Genomic DNA, 16543 nt, shown 5'->3' on the forward strand with positions numbered 1-16543 from the left:
TGTTTCGAAGAAGATTTTTAACGTTAATCAGCATTTCAAATAGAATTTATGCACGAGGCAGATCAGGGAGATAGTTTTAGAAGCCTCTTCTGTTCACATCCGGTCAAAATGTTTTATTTGTTCTGAACTCGTGTTTATTTACCAGACTTCCTTCCAATGGCAACGAATCAGGAGGGTTATTAATCAGAAATATACTGTAGTTCATATTCAGATCATATCATATCATTTAGTAGGATGAACATGCATTATCATACGGTTTTTGCTAAAATAGGAACATGGTGATACTTTTAGGGAATACGTTTTGTATTGAGCCATTAAAAATGCAGTTCCTAATGTATAATTTTTCTGCCAGAGACCTTGAACTTTCAAAATAGGATTTAGGTCATAGTCACAAACATCTCAAAATCATACGCAATTTTTGAACCAAGAATGAACTTAAATGATTCTCCATTGCTACATGTAGGTTATACAAGAATTTTATACCTTTTCTGTCAATAACCTTGAACTGCTGGAATGACCTTAAATCAAGGTCATGACATATTCTCGGATCATAAACAATCTCTGTATCAAGTATGAACTTCCATTGAAATTCCATTATAAAGTTAAAGCCCTTGCAAAAAATAAAACCTTGAACTTGCCATAATGACATCGAGTCAAGGTCAAGACACACCCTCGGGTAAAGAGCAAATTCTATACCAAACATGAGATTTCAGTGATTCGCCAGTTAAAAAGTTATAGCCCGGATAAAATTGCACAGACAAACGGACAGACATATAAGGTCATTCTTATACACCCCCAACTTCGATTGCGGGGGTATAACAAAGCTCAGCATAAAACACAGATTGACAATACATTATACATGCCGAGCGACTTCTTCGTTAGTTATCTTCTTTTAACCAATACATAAACATTTTCAAATGAAAAATGAAAGAGCTCATCAACAACTTAATAAGACATAAAACATATTGCATAATTTAACAGAATCTCTTCGGAATTTAAAATCATGTATGAAACAAAGGTCCAAGGGCCTTAAAGGTCACCTAAGTACATGTATAATACATCCTGTAAAGTATCCAAAGAAGGTAAATTATTATGAATTAAACAAAGAATGGTAAATAATCATAAATATAACAAGAGAAAAAATTATCAGAGATCAACAAAATATTAGCATTATTAGCTAGTTTGGTATTCAACAGCACCTCAGAAACTTGCTTGTATAAGCTAGTGGTGGCTTAGCATTAAACACAATCAACCAGCGTAATCCACATACCATATTGGCCTCTTTTGGTCTTGAAAGAATATTTGTTATTTCGTCTCATTTCCATTTAATCTATTATTTAAAAGTCAACTTACTAATAAAAACTGTGAATGTACTTTTTAAATTATATATATTACAAATTCTTTTTTATTCTTTTCTTCAAATTATCTATCAATTACATTATTTACACTGATTGATTATTACAAGTGAATAACAAAGGGGAATAATATTATAATAAAAGACAAGCATATGTGACTTCATCATGTTTTGCAATCATTATATAAGATCTCTTGCTTATGTTTCTATGTCACATTGGTCAAAGACGAGCTTCAAATCTTGTCTAGAAGTTATGCAAATTTCTTTGTTTTCTATTAACAGTTCCTCCACTATACGATATGTTGATTTGGACTCTAGGTTTGCAATGAGGAGATCAAGTGCTTCCACTTTCTCATGCAGAGCATTTGTGTGCAAATTATAGCTACTCTGGCAAAGGTTTTTAATTTCCAAGACTACGCCTATTCCAGCAAAGACTCCACCGAAGATTTTAGAAGAACTCGATGTAGCACTGGTTGCAGCATTTTCAATTGCATCGGACATTCTAAACGCATGTAAAGCAACGGAACTTTTAGACATATCAGCAATTTTATATGCTATTCTACCGAGCTTGATTGTAGTGGTTATCCCAAAAAATGCCTCTTCTATGATATCTATGATCACACCCAGAATTGTTTTGAGTTTGATATATAGCTTATCAGCTTCATCACTTTTTTTTCGTATAATAACATGTGCAGCAATGCCATGGCTAACATTTGCAATTCCCGAACTTGCACCAGTTGCTACCCCTGCTATTGACAATGCAAGTGATGCTCCAAATGTAAATGGAGAAAGGGCTACGCCAGCGATTGACAATCCACCTGCAATGATCCCAGTAGCCGAGTAAACTATTTTACCAATGTTATGGCGTCGCTCTTCTTCTTGAATCTCATTTCGTAATTCCTTTAACTTGCTGATTGTCTCTTTTTTAATGGCTTGGAATTCTTTCACTCTTATTCCTATACGTAAGTAAAAATTTTTACTTAAGGAATTTAAGGAACTGGACATATTCGATGCAGTATGGAACTGATTTTACAACGGAATATAACAACTTTCACTTTAATGTCTGGAAAAACAGTTGAGGCGTACAGAGACATGTAGCTGCACGGTTTTTTTATTTGCATTTGCAGTTGAATAAATAGATACCAGAATAAGGTAACACACACAGACGGTATAAATAGAAAAGGGTGTATAAAATAGAACTTTAAATTTTTTGCTAGATATGGAATTTATTTAACGAGTGGGACAGAATTTTTTAAAAATATTCTTACGAATGCAAAGAAGTAAAATTATCGAAAAATCCTGCCTCACGAGTGAAATCAATTCCAATGTCCATTAAAAAAATCATCGAATATTCTTCTTTTTTTTACATTTACATTCGATATCTCTTTTACTTTTTAAAGAGTGTTGAAAGTTTTGGCATCTACATATGCACATAACTCGGACAGGGAGTTTAAAAGGTTAATGTAATGAATTTATTTTGAGGTAAAAAATGAAGCAAATTTCAACCGTATGTTCGCGTGTTATGAAAATTTGTCAGCACAATCCGTTTAATGACACGACGAACGTAAAAAATTTACAATTCAAAGCTTATTGCGTGGACATTGCGGTCCTCGCAGAAAAAATGTATAAGCGAGGTTAAACCAATCGGCAATCCTCGGCTGATTCCGCTTCGTTCCATTCAAACATTCATTGGTTAGTGTGCGAGGTACGAGCCACCCGAGGAGCTCCGAGTGAGATTAAAACAGATGCAATGGTGAAAACTCTGATTGCGCACGCGCTAGAATGCTAGACAGGCCGCCCCTAGGACAACTCGCTTCTAGGAAAATGCACCCCAACAAGAACACTAGGGATAACTCGCCATATTCACAAAGACAACTCACCTTAGCTATTTTACATAATCAAGCGCAAAGTTAACGTCTGAATGATAACGACAATTCTGAATCCCGTAGGTATATATTTATTAGCGTACAAGTAATAGCTTTTCAAAAAATCTTGCCTGACTAAAGCAATCAATATCTATGGAACGTATAACAATGCCATCAATCGCTCTGACTCATATCCAAATGATATGAAAAGGATTTCGTTATCGGAACTTCTGGATACTAGAGTATGCGTTAGAGGAACTTTTTGAATTCGACTCGGAGGTAAGTTGAGCTCTTTTTCTTGTATTTTGACCATTTTTTTTTTTTTTACAAAACAAAGAATGTGATTCGACCCCTTTTTTAAGATATTGCTTCACTGTGAAATGTTGGGGCTGAAATTAGTGTTGAAAAGACGCTAGAACTTTTATTCTGTGAGTTTCGTCACACAAAAAAACGATCGAGTCTAAAATCAACCGAAACAAAGTTGCCAAGCGGTTTTGATGTATTTTAATTGTGTAATTAAGACCCCAAAAGGTTATAAAACTTGTGTTCCAATATACGTTCTTCTATCTTCATTAGATCAATGGCTTGGAATGGAAAACCCCCAATGATATGAGCTATCGGAACCAGATATGTAACTGGAGCATCTAACATACTTCATGTAATGTAATAATGCACGGTGAGTCCTCCACGAAATTGTTAAGTTCATAGTTTTAATCCCTGATTTGACTGGGTTGGTTATAGCCTGAGAAACTCATGATACTTAAGATTTGAACGTCAAAAAATAAAGGAAATGTTAATAAAGATCTATGAAATTATTTTCGTTTTCCGTGAATTTGGGAGACATAGTGCAGACGTACTTCTTTACTTGGCTTTCTCGAAGATATGATTCATACAGATGTAGATAAATACCTTTCAATAAGCCTATTTTTGTAGGATGAAAATGCCAGGGATGTTAACCACTCACCGACCAATACGATGTTGATTATCTGTATATGTTTTCCGTCTGCTTTGTGGATACTTACGTATACAGCCAGATCTTTTTTTGGAAGCAGTGCCTGGCCTTCTTTTAAAACTACAACCGTGGTAAGCTATGTTTTGTTTTTCCCCTGAAAAAGAAGGCATTGGGCTCGATAATATTGTTTTAAACAATTAATAGAAGCTTTATTTTAAAATCAAAATGAAAAATTGCATTCTTTTCTCTTACTTTTGGAGAAACCAAGACGTTTATTTGGTTATATCCATTGTTTATTGAATATTAAGCAAATGAAATTGTTCTTTCTGTATTCACGCTTTAAGTTCGAACACTGACTATAAATTACATTCATTGCCAAATAAAAGAAAATCCGACTGAAGGAATATTTTTTGTTGCCATATATGAAAAAGAGGAATATTTAATCATTATTTGATAACCTAAACTTAGATACAATTGTCATACTTCTGTCAAACAATATGCACTGTATTCTGATTTTTTATCAAGTACAGTCATAAAGTGCGAAAATGTTTTGTTTTAAAGTGAAATATGTGGAGATAACGAACGGTATTCGAGCTCAAAAGTTCATTTAACATTACAAAATAAGAGAAGAGCAAACACGGACCTCTAAGACATCAGAGGTGGGATCAGGTGCCATGGAGAAGTGAGCATCTCCTGCCGACCGGTCACACCCGCCGTGTGATCCTTGTCGTGATCGGGAAATATCGAAAAAATCCGTCGACAATTCAGTGAAGTTGCAAAGATGATAAATTTCTTTGAAACTCTTTCGTGTTTTGATTTTTCAGACATTAAACTCCTACACAGCTTTGGATTGTGCTTACTAGTGTTTCACATTCTTCCTAAAATGGACATGGCCAGAAGTCTAATACCCTTAAGTGGAATATTTGTGATTCCAGCACTTCTCAAAACACTATTTGTTATCTCTGACAAATCTCTACCAGGAATAAAGCGACTGACACTTACAACTGTGCAAGGAATAGCCTTCCTTATTCAGTTTTGCAATTTAGGTGCAACATCAATGTTTAGTATTCCGCTTACAGATAATGAGAAACAAGACATGGTTAACTCTGTTATTGACAATGATGACGTCATCAATGTCATTGAAAGACCAAAACCTATTCTCACAAATAGGATAATGTGGGAACTTCCGGTTTCTTTGGTATTTATTTCTTTGTCCTACTGGGAAAACTATGCAGACGGAGATATCTACATTTGTTCATTTAAGATATCCCTTCTTGAATGGAAGAAGAATTTGCTTGTGGTGAAACAAAGATTATACATATTAACTGGATTATGGAAAATTGGTTGGACCATGATCTTTGCCATCTTGCTGATTCCTGGGTTTAACTTTAGCATCTCATTTTCTGATTCGGATTCCAGTAATTCGTCCATGCAAGGCATTCCTAACGGCAATGATTTCAATGCACCCTTTGAAATTACCACGAAATCTTTGTCTTCGATGGGAAATGACGTTACTACTATTGCACCAAATGTCCGAGGCAAGAGATCTCTACTTCAAGTGGAGACTGAAAATCAGAACATGCAAATTTTGGAGAGACCTGGAACGGGCAATAACGATGCACAGATCAATCTGACCAGGGTAATTAAAGACCGTGGAAATGAATCTGTATTGCACTTAAATGAAAATATGCTTACTCGCAACGTGGTCATCCCTAAAAGAGATATGGAGCAAGACATGAGCGTAAAACAAAACCCAACTTCCAATTCTCTCATTCCCGAGATCATACAGTTTAACCTACAAAAATATGGAGTTTTATATTTGCATTTAATTTCAACTACTCTTATGTCGTATTTTGGAGGTCTTGCGTGCAAATTATGCATGCAACTATTTGGGTTCACCTTACCCATCATCTTGGCAACCCCTATAACATTTGGACTTGTACTTGTGCAACAGTTCACTGAGTACATACCCTCCTATGTCTATGTTTGGGTTTGCCCTGAATCGGATGGAGATCTACGGAAATTTCATCTTCTTTGGCTTGGAGTTCTTTGGATTTCACAGCCGATCACAACCGCGCATATCTGGTCGCCTCGAAACGGAAGAATGGCTAAAATTGAAAGGTAGGAACAATATACTAGTATAATTATCCCTTTTTTGGGTGGATTTGATTTATCCAATTTTATAAATGAATGAATACTTTAAATCTTAACAAAAAATAAAAGTTGTTTTTATGTAATTTTTATTTAGATATTGACAAGAACGTAAGTTCAGTGCATAAGAAATACTCGGTATGTTAAAAACATTCGATGAAAAATATTTTTTATTTCAAACTCTAAATCTTTAGTTCATCAGAGTTAATCAGTGAACAATTGCTATCAGCTCCCTCTTGCCTTCATGCCTCTTCTCGGAATTTCTGAAATGACTGTACCAGCTTCAACCAATGTTGGAAAATTGCATGTATTCATGAAAAGGGAGTGAGAAATTGGAATTTAATGTCCTTTGCACTCATAGAACCCTAATGGGAAAAGACAATAAAACTTATATAACGAGAAACAGAAAAAGTTCCTGACTATTGGTATGTGAAGGGTTACCATGAAGGGCACACACTCATTTTTGCAACTACCTCACTGCAACTTTGTTAAATTTAGATACTAGTATAGCTTCTTTTTCAAAATTCTTTACGCAGGCTGCTATAATCTTCAAATACTGTACGTGTACTTAAAAAAGCGGGCTTCATATTTTAGAGGCTTTCGTACGGACAACGATGCGCTAATTCATGAATACCGCTAAGAAATCATTAAAAATACAATATACGGCGCGTTACTGTGTAGCGCTAATTCATGAATGCGCCAACAACGCAATACTCATTGATTGCGCTAAATTTTAAACACGCCAAATTATGTACACGTACAGTACAATTAGAAATGAAAGTTGTTTACCAAACATCTCGATGGTCGTTTGACTAAGAATTTTTTCTTTTCTGTTTGTAGACTCTTTGTAACACCATTGAGATGTGGAATATTAACGAACACTTCCCTTGCTCTTCGTCGACGACTTCAGATACCTCTTCGTTTAATGCTGATGAGGACTGATCTTTTATTTATGACGACGATGAGATCCACAAAGCAGATGATGTTGTTCCACAAATTTATGCTTGTGCGACAATGTGGCACGAGACTAGGAACGAAATGATTCAACTTCTAAAATCTCTGTTCCGGTACGTGCATAATTATCAAGATTATTATACTATATCAGACTCAAATAATTAATAGCCATTCTCTGTAACCACTTAAACTTTTGTGGCACGCATAGTCACGGATTTTTTTTTTTCAAATTTGGCTGGAATTTACCACCTCATAAACTACTCCAAAAAATAGTGTTAGATCATATGAATGTTAAGTAGCTACCATGGAAACGGTGTCTAAAGTTGATTTTTTCTGAAAAAGTGCAATTTTTTGGGATGTTTTTAATGAAATGCGGCTACTTCAATTCATGTTACTCACAGAAATAAGAAATATGACATCTAATTTAAAAGGCATATAAAAACATTTTTGGTATTCAGTCTATAAATATGAGAAATCTATGATTAAAATAACTGACATTCATTTAAAAATTGAATTATCTCCCTTTGATAATTGTGAGCTCTTTAGTGTGAGAGATAAAAATAATCATTGGACAAAACTGAATGGAAATTGTTTACATTGTCAACATTTTTCAAGTAAAATCAATTTTTTTCTGTTTATTTAATGTGTATATAAATTTTAACCTCTTTGTTTATTTTTCCTGCATGCAAAAGAGTAATTTTGAAGTGTGAATAATGGCGAAATGTACAAGACCACATGGTAGGCCTATACAGGAAATCAGCTCTGCAAGTACACATTCATGATATTGAAGCCAGCTATAATCCTCAAGGTCTTAGGAGTTGGGGATGGGGATGAAAGATAACTTGAGATATTAGAAATTATATTGAATAGGTTATAAGAAGAGGTAAAGTGTCTCAGTCAGAGTGATATATACATGTAATAATGTATACAGCTTTGGAAAGCCAGTGTTTTTTTAAAAACAAAACTGAATTATAATGTGAGAGAATTAAGCTATTGATTTTACCTAGATAATTAAAGTCGAGCTACATTTACATGATTAAAATTGATTGTACAAAACTGGAAGTTGAAAGTTGAATAAAAATAGGCTTGGCAACAACAAAGTACATCATACTACATGTACAGGTGTATCAAGTTTATATTGAATGATGTGATGAAAGTTGATGCCTATCATTAAAGGAACGACCACTTGATACAGGGCGGGGAGGTGACATATTTTAGAAACTAATAATCTTTTCTTGAAAATTAATGTTGAAAAAAAAATAATCTGACCTCGACTGACAGGAAAATTTAATGAATAATCTATCCTTGATTAGTGCTACAACCCCCACCCCCACCCACAATAACTTGTTTCGGTTAAATTTTTTTTTTTATCTCATAGTATAACAAGTATTTTTATCATACTATATTGGCTTTAAAAATCATTACTGAAACATGTGCGTACCCCCCCCCCCCCCACAAATAGAGTTTTGACTTCTCTCTCTCTCTTTGTTGCTCTTCAGACTTTTTTTCAGTGAAGCAGAAAATAAAAAATCTGTCCTGGATTATCTTGGAAATAAATATTCTGTCCTTCACAACTATGAAAATAGATTGTCAAATTTGTATGTACTAATGGCTCAGAAAAGTTCATAATTGATTGGATATTTAATTTTAGGCAAACAACGTTATTGTAGAAAAAAAATCACATCTAAAAACCCTGTTTTAGTGAGGAACGTAACAGAAAACTCAATCTTTTTAATTCTTCCTACTGTTTGCCTTGATCTGTATATTCACAAAAAAGGAGGAAAGTTATGTGTGCATATTTCAGATTTGGACTTTTTATTTAATGATTTTGAAAACATTACAAGGAAATTGATAATGTTGCTGATCCAGGAATTTTTTTGAGGGAAAGGTCTTTATCCCTTTAAAAAAAAAAATTATTTAGGCCAATAATAAAAATGTTTTGTTTGATTCTTGTCAAACAGTCAAAATTATACTTTCAATTTTTTTTTTTTTTTTTTTTGGGGGGGGGGGGCATAGAACTACAAATTGTCTGAATCATATTTAAAGTTAATGGTTTATCATTTCTCTAGACTAAGATACATTTAGATTGAACCTTATAGCAGTAAAATTAATATTAAATCTGTCTAGTTGTATTTTATTAATTATGAAAATATAAATTATAAATTTCTGACAAGCACACACCCTTTTTTCTACCAAAAAAAAAAATCATAAAATTAAACACAAAAAAATCTATACCTCGGGAATGTGGGCAAGGTGGGGTTAATCACTTATATTCACATTTGCTGCGTTTTTCTGCAACTGTGAAATTGATTTGAAAGTCATTTTTGTGTATACTTACGCGTAGAAATTTACACGGTGAAACTCGCGCTAAAGTGACGTCACAATGAGGCTACAGAGACGTGAATAAAAATGTAACGATATAGGGCAGCAAGAAATTCAAATAATGAGTATATTATTGGTGCTTTTAACTTGTAAAATGTAAATATAAGGAATGTTTTTAAGTTTAGTGTGAATTATTGGTGTGTAAATCACACAGACTTGCACGTAGGCATATTTTTCATGAAGCGCTAGCGCGCTTCATGAAATATGCCTACGTGACAAATCTGTGTGATTTACACACCAATAACTCACACAAAACTTAAAACATTCCTTAAATGAATGAACGGTTTTGATTCATATTTATAAATAATGCATCTTAACGTTTTACAAGGGATCCGTGTTTTTCTCATAAATGACTCTTACAAATTTATGTGAGGTAAGTGCTTTTACATGGTTTCTGGAAGGGGTGGAGTAAGCCCTGGTCATTTGTTACTTTATCATATTCATTTTTTTTAAAAAATGAAAACTGTAGGAAGAAGGCAGGGTTAGATAATTTATTAACAACAATTTCAGAGACTTAAGTTGAGAAATTATGTTTACATTACACACCATAAGGTGTACGATTCCATCAAGCTTACCAACCAACTCAAACTTAGCAATCGACACAAATTCAAGAAAGCACAAAAACAGATTTTCCGAACGGGTCCAGCAGCTTTTTAAAACAGATTATTATTGATTAAATTTTGGAAAAGCAGATATATTACGTAAATCCAGGCATATTTGGGTTGAATAATCACCAATGTCTCTAAAATTTTTTAAGAACAATATTGCAAAGTAAAATGGATTTAGGCTTTTTCTGTCAACTTCTTCGTAAAAAGTCACAGGAAAACTGGAAAAGCGCAGAGTGTTGAATAGGGTTTAAAAAATTTAGAAGAAGGACTTCATTAGTCTGCAAAAACAACACTTGCATGTAGCACAAGTAGCACAAGTCACTCAATATGATAAGTGTATAGCCTTTCAATATTTTGACTTGGATACTTTTTTATCAATAAATGACCTTAAAAAACATTCTTATAGCATTTTCACATTATGCATCAAGCACAAAATCCGAGTATAAATGCTATACTAACAAGCTACCAGTAATTCAAAGAATCTTTGCCCCCTGCTTATGAAAAAAGAAGAGCATGTATGGATCTAGAGGGATGGGGGTCAGAGGGTGGTGAAAGTGGGGGGACGGGACACTTTAAGAGGGGCGGGCGGGTCCACAGAGAGTTATGATATAAAATTTCATTGCAAAAGCTTAAAACCTTCTTGAGATGTCGCTCAAAAAGCAAACAGAATGTATAAATTTTTCACTTTGACCTTTCGACCTCGAAATCAATAGGGGTCTGCCTTAGGCCATATGGAGTTTCATTGCAAAAGCTTGAAGGTTTCGTGAGAAATCGCGCGGAAATAAAGTGTTAAAACAGACAGAATTTATGAATTCATGACCTTGACCTTTGACTTTAAAATCAATGGAGGTCTTTGTTAGGCCACAGGGAGTTGTTATGTAAAATTTCATTGGAAAGGCTTAAAGTCTTCTCGAGACATCGCACCGAAAGAAAGTGTTATAGAAAGTTATAGAAAGAAAGACTGACGGAAGGACGGATGGATGGACAGACAGATCCAAATTAATATCCCCACTTTCACTGAAAGGCAAATTTTATATACTATTGTGACCTTGAACTTTGACCTTCTGTCTGTATTTACCAATTCATGTGATGCTAGTCATTGTCCACCAGAATTGTAATTTGTTTCTTCATCAATTATGTTGTATAAAACACAAGTATTAGTTATGACAAATTTGACCTTGACCTTTGACCTTTTGTCATGAAAATTGATCTTTTTTTCTTTGTTTTTTGCTATTGCGTACCACATATCTAAATTTGGTTTTAATCCATTATAAAATACTCAGGTATTTATATGGAAACTGGTGGTAGATACCCATTGCCCTTGTCTGGAATTCTTAAAAAAAGCATAAGTTTGTAACCTTGGTAACATGAAAACAAAGTATGAATACCAAGTGTGTCTTTGCAGTTTCTATTAGAACTATATATGGACTTTCAGACCAATGTATTCATTTTTTCCCAAATACTCTTCTCCTACAACAAGGATATAGAATCGATTATTGTGCCGCTGCAGATGCCCTTACACATGCACCTGAAACTTTCTCCGAGTTTTTCAATCAGCGCCGAAGATGGGGTCCTTCTACCCTTGCCAATTTAGTTGATCTTTTGGGAGACTGGAAGAATACTGTACGTCTCAATGACAACATAAATACATCCTATATATTATACCAATTCTTCCTTCTGGTATCCACAATATTAGGCCCAGCCACAGTGCTCCTTATGTTGGCAGGAACATTTACGGTTGTCTTTAAAACAACAATTATAGAGTCCTATAGCAATTGCTCTCATCATTGTGTGCATGTATGCAAAACCAAGTACACAAATTATATTTGCCACGATTGCTAGTGCAAGTTATGCAATAGTGATGGCCATCGTTTTAGTGGGTACGGTTGGAACTGCTATAGAGGGAGGACTTACAAGTCCAAATGTTGTTTTTCTATCAATACTTGTCATTATTTATTTCATTGCTGCTTTGCTGCATCCGGAGGAATTCACCTGTGTAATACCTGGAGCACTATACTTTATCTGTATTCCTACGGGTTACCTTGTTCTAACCATATATTACCTTTGCAACATGCATGTAGTGTCGTGGGGGACACGTGAAGTTGCTGTCATCGGCTAAAAATGAAGCAGTGGAAGAGAAGAACAAGAAGAAGAAGAAAGGAATTCTTGGATGGCTTGGTATAACCTCTATCATCAATGAAACAGTGGAACTTTTTCGTCAAGTTCGCACGCTAACTCTTGCCAATACGGAAAGACCTACAAAAACTGACAAACTATTAGAGGAACTGATAATAGAATTAAGGGATAAGCGTGTACCGAAGGAGCTACCGAACGAAGGGGTTGTATCGTCAACAAAGCCAGATATCATGGAATCAAGTACAAAATCACTGACTGTCCCCCCAGGCATCTGAAGATTATGTGAACAATAAGGGGAAAACTGAACCGAAGAATTACACAAAAACAGATCATCAAGAAAGTCTACAAAACGATATCTTAGGGGATGGTCCAATTAAGAAACTTGATGAAAGGGAGATCTTGTTTTGGAAGCAATTGTTGCAAAAGTATTTACATGTATATCCAATAAAGGAAGACAAGTTTCACCAGGAAAGGGTAGTAAATGCTTTAAAAAACCTGCGCAGCAATGTTGTTTTTGGATTCTTTATGATTTCTGCTCTGTGGATAGCTCTTACCATGCAGCTCCAACTTTTACAAGAGGACTTTAAAGATACAGATCTTTTCATCAAAATTCCTCATTTCGATTCTTCACAAAAAGATCTGACATTTGAACCCCTCGGTATGATCTTTTTAGCATTATTTTCTGCAATATTGCTTTTTCAATTCCTCGGAATGCTTTCACATCGTTGGGGAACAATTCTTCATGTTCTCTCCATCACTGATATATGATGCAGTCAGAAGTTTACCGAAAAGTACAAAATACAGGAAGTCATTGCTAAAGCCATGGAACTGCAGAGAGTAAGTAATATCGAAAACGAACCTGAGCCTGATTATGATGACCCTCTGCCAGACTATGAGGAGGACGATATAGATGACGACGACGAAGCAATATCAACTTTATACACAAGCTCTTGTTCCTCCATGTCCACTGCTTGTGAGAATCTCGGATCTAACTTTCACGACGCTCGTCAGAAGAGAATGTCCCTTCGCCGAAAAAACAGCGCAGTGTTCAATCGACGTGGATTGACAACTGGTAGAACACTGAGGAGAGCATTCGAACGTCGATACAGAAATCAGCTGCGGTGTGATCGTAGTGGGGATCAGCATAGTGATTCTGGGTTTAATTTTAAAGATAGTGAAAAGAATGATGGATTTCTAAGTGTGTAAAATGCAACAGCAAAAATATGTCATACTTATACTTTTGTGTTTATTTTGTAGAACTTTGTGAGCTATCTGTAAGATGTAAATTTAACTAAATGCTGTCGCATTTTAAATTTGATTTTTAAAAATCCAGTTGTCCATAAGTTTATTTTGTGAATAGTAGCTAGTACAATGTAAATTTTCTTTAAAATGATGAATTTTGATGAAACAATTTAGACCTTGTTCCCTTTTGTAAGAAGATGGAATGGTTTTATGTTCTGCCTCCAACACCCGACTTCCCTATTTTACCTGTTATGTGTTTTAATATATCGGCTATGTTGGACCTGAGGAAAACTAAATAAAAAACTCAAAACCTTGTGCAATAGTCACAAGTTTTATGCTTATTCCTCGATACCCAACTAATATGAAGGTTTCGATGATAAACCAGATTGAATTTAAATTACCATTTTGTCGTTTACTGATTTTTTATTTTTATTTTTTTTATTTTTTTTATTTTTATTTTTTTTTTTGAAAAATAAAAGTACACGACTAAATTTAATTTTTCAAATAAAAATGTAGTAAATGACAATACATATACTGGATTCCAAAAATTAATGAAAATCCTTCCAAAGATTTATAGCGAGATTTAGTAAATGCTCCACCAAGCCCCTTTCTTTAGCCGTCACGAAAACTTTTAACAGCAGTGAATTTAGGAGAAACTTCAGTAGTACTGTGCAACAGCATATTTAAGGAATGGTGTTATTAAATGTGGATGCTAAAATAACTCCAAAGAATTTTAGAAAAATGGCTGTAAGCAAATGTCATATTTTCAACAAAATGACTGATTAGAAACAAAAAGATTTATTTAATTGTGGAATTGGCAAACGTCAATATGATCGAGCATTCATTCCTAGGGAAAATTTGTAACATAGCTTTTTTTTCCCATAGGGACAAGATTTGCTAACCTGAAGTCATATGCATCCGGTTCGTTTGAAAGGCAGTATTCCAACCTTATTACGTCGGTAAAATGTGAGCCTACTCTTTCGGAAACCAGAGAAATCATTTTTTTTGCGTGCAAAAGGAGTTGTAATTCTTTAAATGGGTCTACGTTTTTAACTGCCCATCCGACAGAATAGATATAGTTGGAAAACCCGCTCTTCAAGGACCTCATAGATATGGTCAACTACGAACTCCAGCATCTTTTAATATCAACTTCAGGGGATTTGTGAAAAAGGTGAAGATAATGGACAATGATCGATCTCATGAATCCTTAAAACAATACAAATTCTGAACAAGGTAAAAAACACGGACCCTGGAAACACCAGAGGTGAGATGTGTCGATGTAAGAAGTATCAGAATGATTTTAACCATTCAAATTTGTTGATGACCAATCACATGATATGAAAATTTCAGTTTTATTTTTGGATAAAACTTTTTTCAAGTGTTAAAAACTTAAAAAGTCATATATTTTGATTTCGATTAACAAAATTTTATGGAGCTTTTAACTAATCTAAAAATTCTTTGGAATGTTTGAGAATATTCACACCTGACTTAAACCACTTAAACACGTTGTAGTAAAATTAGGTCTTAACTTTCTCCTTCACAGCAATTAATATTTTGTGAAGAGTTAAGCTATGGTTTTGGTAGAATGCTATGGAGGAGTAACCATCCCCTGTCGACCGGCCACACCCGCAGTGTGCTCCTTGTCATGATCGAGCAAACGGGAAAAATCCGTAGACAATTCAGTGTGTAAATGAAAAACGTCAGTCAGCATTCGACTTAATGAAGACTGTTTCCTGAGGTCATTGTATCGACCATAAAACTTGCAAAATGTGACTTCAAACGAGGCTATTGATATCCTTGTCTCATCAACTTGTTTGTCAATAGCTTGTCTCGTTTTAGAAATTGTTCGTGCATAGAGCATGCTTTTGCGTATCTAATGAACTTGAAGACATGAACTCCATATGCAGGTGATCCTTTGAAAGGGAAATGCAAGTAAAAACATAGCTAACAGATGTGGCATTAAAGCCTTTTAATTTTTTTAATAATCATAATTTAGAACATTCTTGACTGCAGTAATAATGAGCCTTAAAGTTTCAAAGACTGTGTTGTTGCAAGTTATATGGATTCCGAAACTTCATAAAAATCCTTACAAACATAGCGGGTTCCAGCAAATGTTCTACCAAGCCTCTTTCTTTACTCCTCACTAAGATATTAACAGGAGTGAAGGAGAAACTTCAAGAGTACTGTGTAACAATATATTCGAGAAGTGGTGTAAATCAGATGTGGATACTAAAAAATTCCGAGGAACTTTTGGAACATTTGAAATCACAAAATTTTACCAAAATCAACAACATAAAAACTTTTGACTTTTCAACTTTATATACAACAATTCTCCCAAAGTCGGGGCTTCTTGATATCATTGACAGCTGCTTTTTCAATAAGAACGGAACTCGTAAATTCACTCAGCTTGTCATTGGTCATTTGCAAAATATTTTGTTAAAAAACATTCTGAATGTACACACAAGTACTCTGAAGTTGATATTAAAAAGATGCTTGAGTTTCTGATTGACATGTCTATGTGGTTTTTGGAGACCAGGTCTTCCAACAATCTATTTGAATTCATATGGGTACCAATTGCGCCCCGTTATTAGCAGACATATTTTTGTATTCATATGAAGCAGAATTTGTTCAAAATCTTATACGCGAAAAGAAGAAAACGCTGTGGCCTTCAACTCGACAATTAGATATATCGACGACGTATTGTCAATTAACAATGGTTATTTCCATTCTTATGTCGATATATCCCGGTGAGCTTGAAACAAAAGATACCACAGAGTCTGACACATCTGTTTTATATTTGGATATTTTACTAGAAAAGGACGTTGATGGTAATCTAACAACCAAGCTTTATGATAAATGTGATGATTTTCAACTTTTCAATCGTCAACTTCCCTTACAT

The 16543-nt window shown here is 34.5% G+C and overlaps 1 protein-coding gene and 1 pseudogene across 1 annotated transcript; one reads left to right on the top strand and one right to left on the bottom strand.

Annotated features, from left to right (window-relative positions):
* Window positions 1–1552: 1552 nt before the first annotated feature.
* LOC133204300 (apolipoprotein L3-like) lies at window positions 1553–2359 on the bottom strand. The gene has a single exon (XM_061340033.1). The coding sequence runs from the start codon at window positions 2357–2359 to the stop codon at window positions 1553–1555; it is 807 nt and encodes a 268-aa protein (XP_061196017.1).
* Window positions 2360–3136: 777 nt separating this feature from the next.
* LOC133204311 (chitin synthase chs-2-like) lies at window positions 3137–13608 on the top strand (annotated as a pseudogene).
* The last annotated feature ends 2935 nt before the right edge of the window (window positions 13609–16543 follow it).

This window comes from Saccostrea echinata, unplaced genomic scaffold, assembly GCF_033153115.1.
Source record: "Saccostrea echinata isolate AGI-Se365-2 ecotype Australia unplaced genomic scaffold, CSIRO_AGI_Sech_v1 ptg000002l, whole genome shotgun sequence".
NCBI lineage: Eukaryota > Metazoa > Mollusca > Bivalvia > Ostreida > Ostreidae > Saccostrea > Saccostrea echinata.

Excerpts from the sequence above, each read along its gene's own strand:
- LOC133204300 (XM_061340033.1), bottom strand. The coding sequence starts at position 2,359 with ATGTCCAGTTCCTTAAATTCCTTAAGTAAAAATTTTTACTTACGTATA.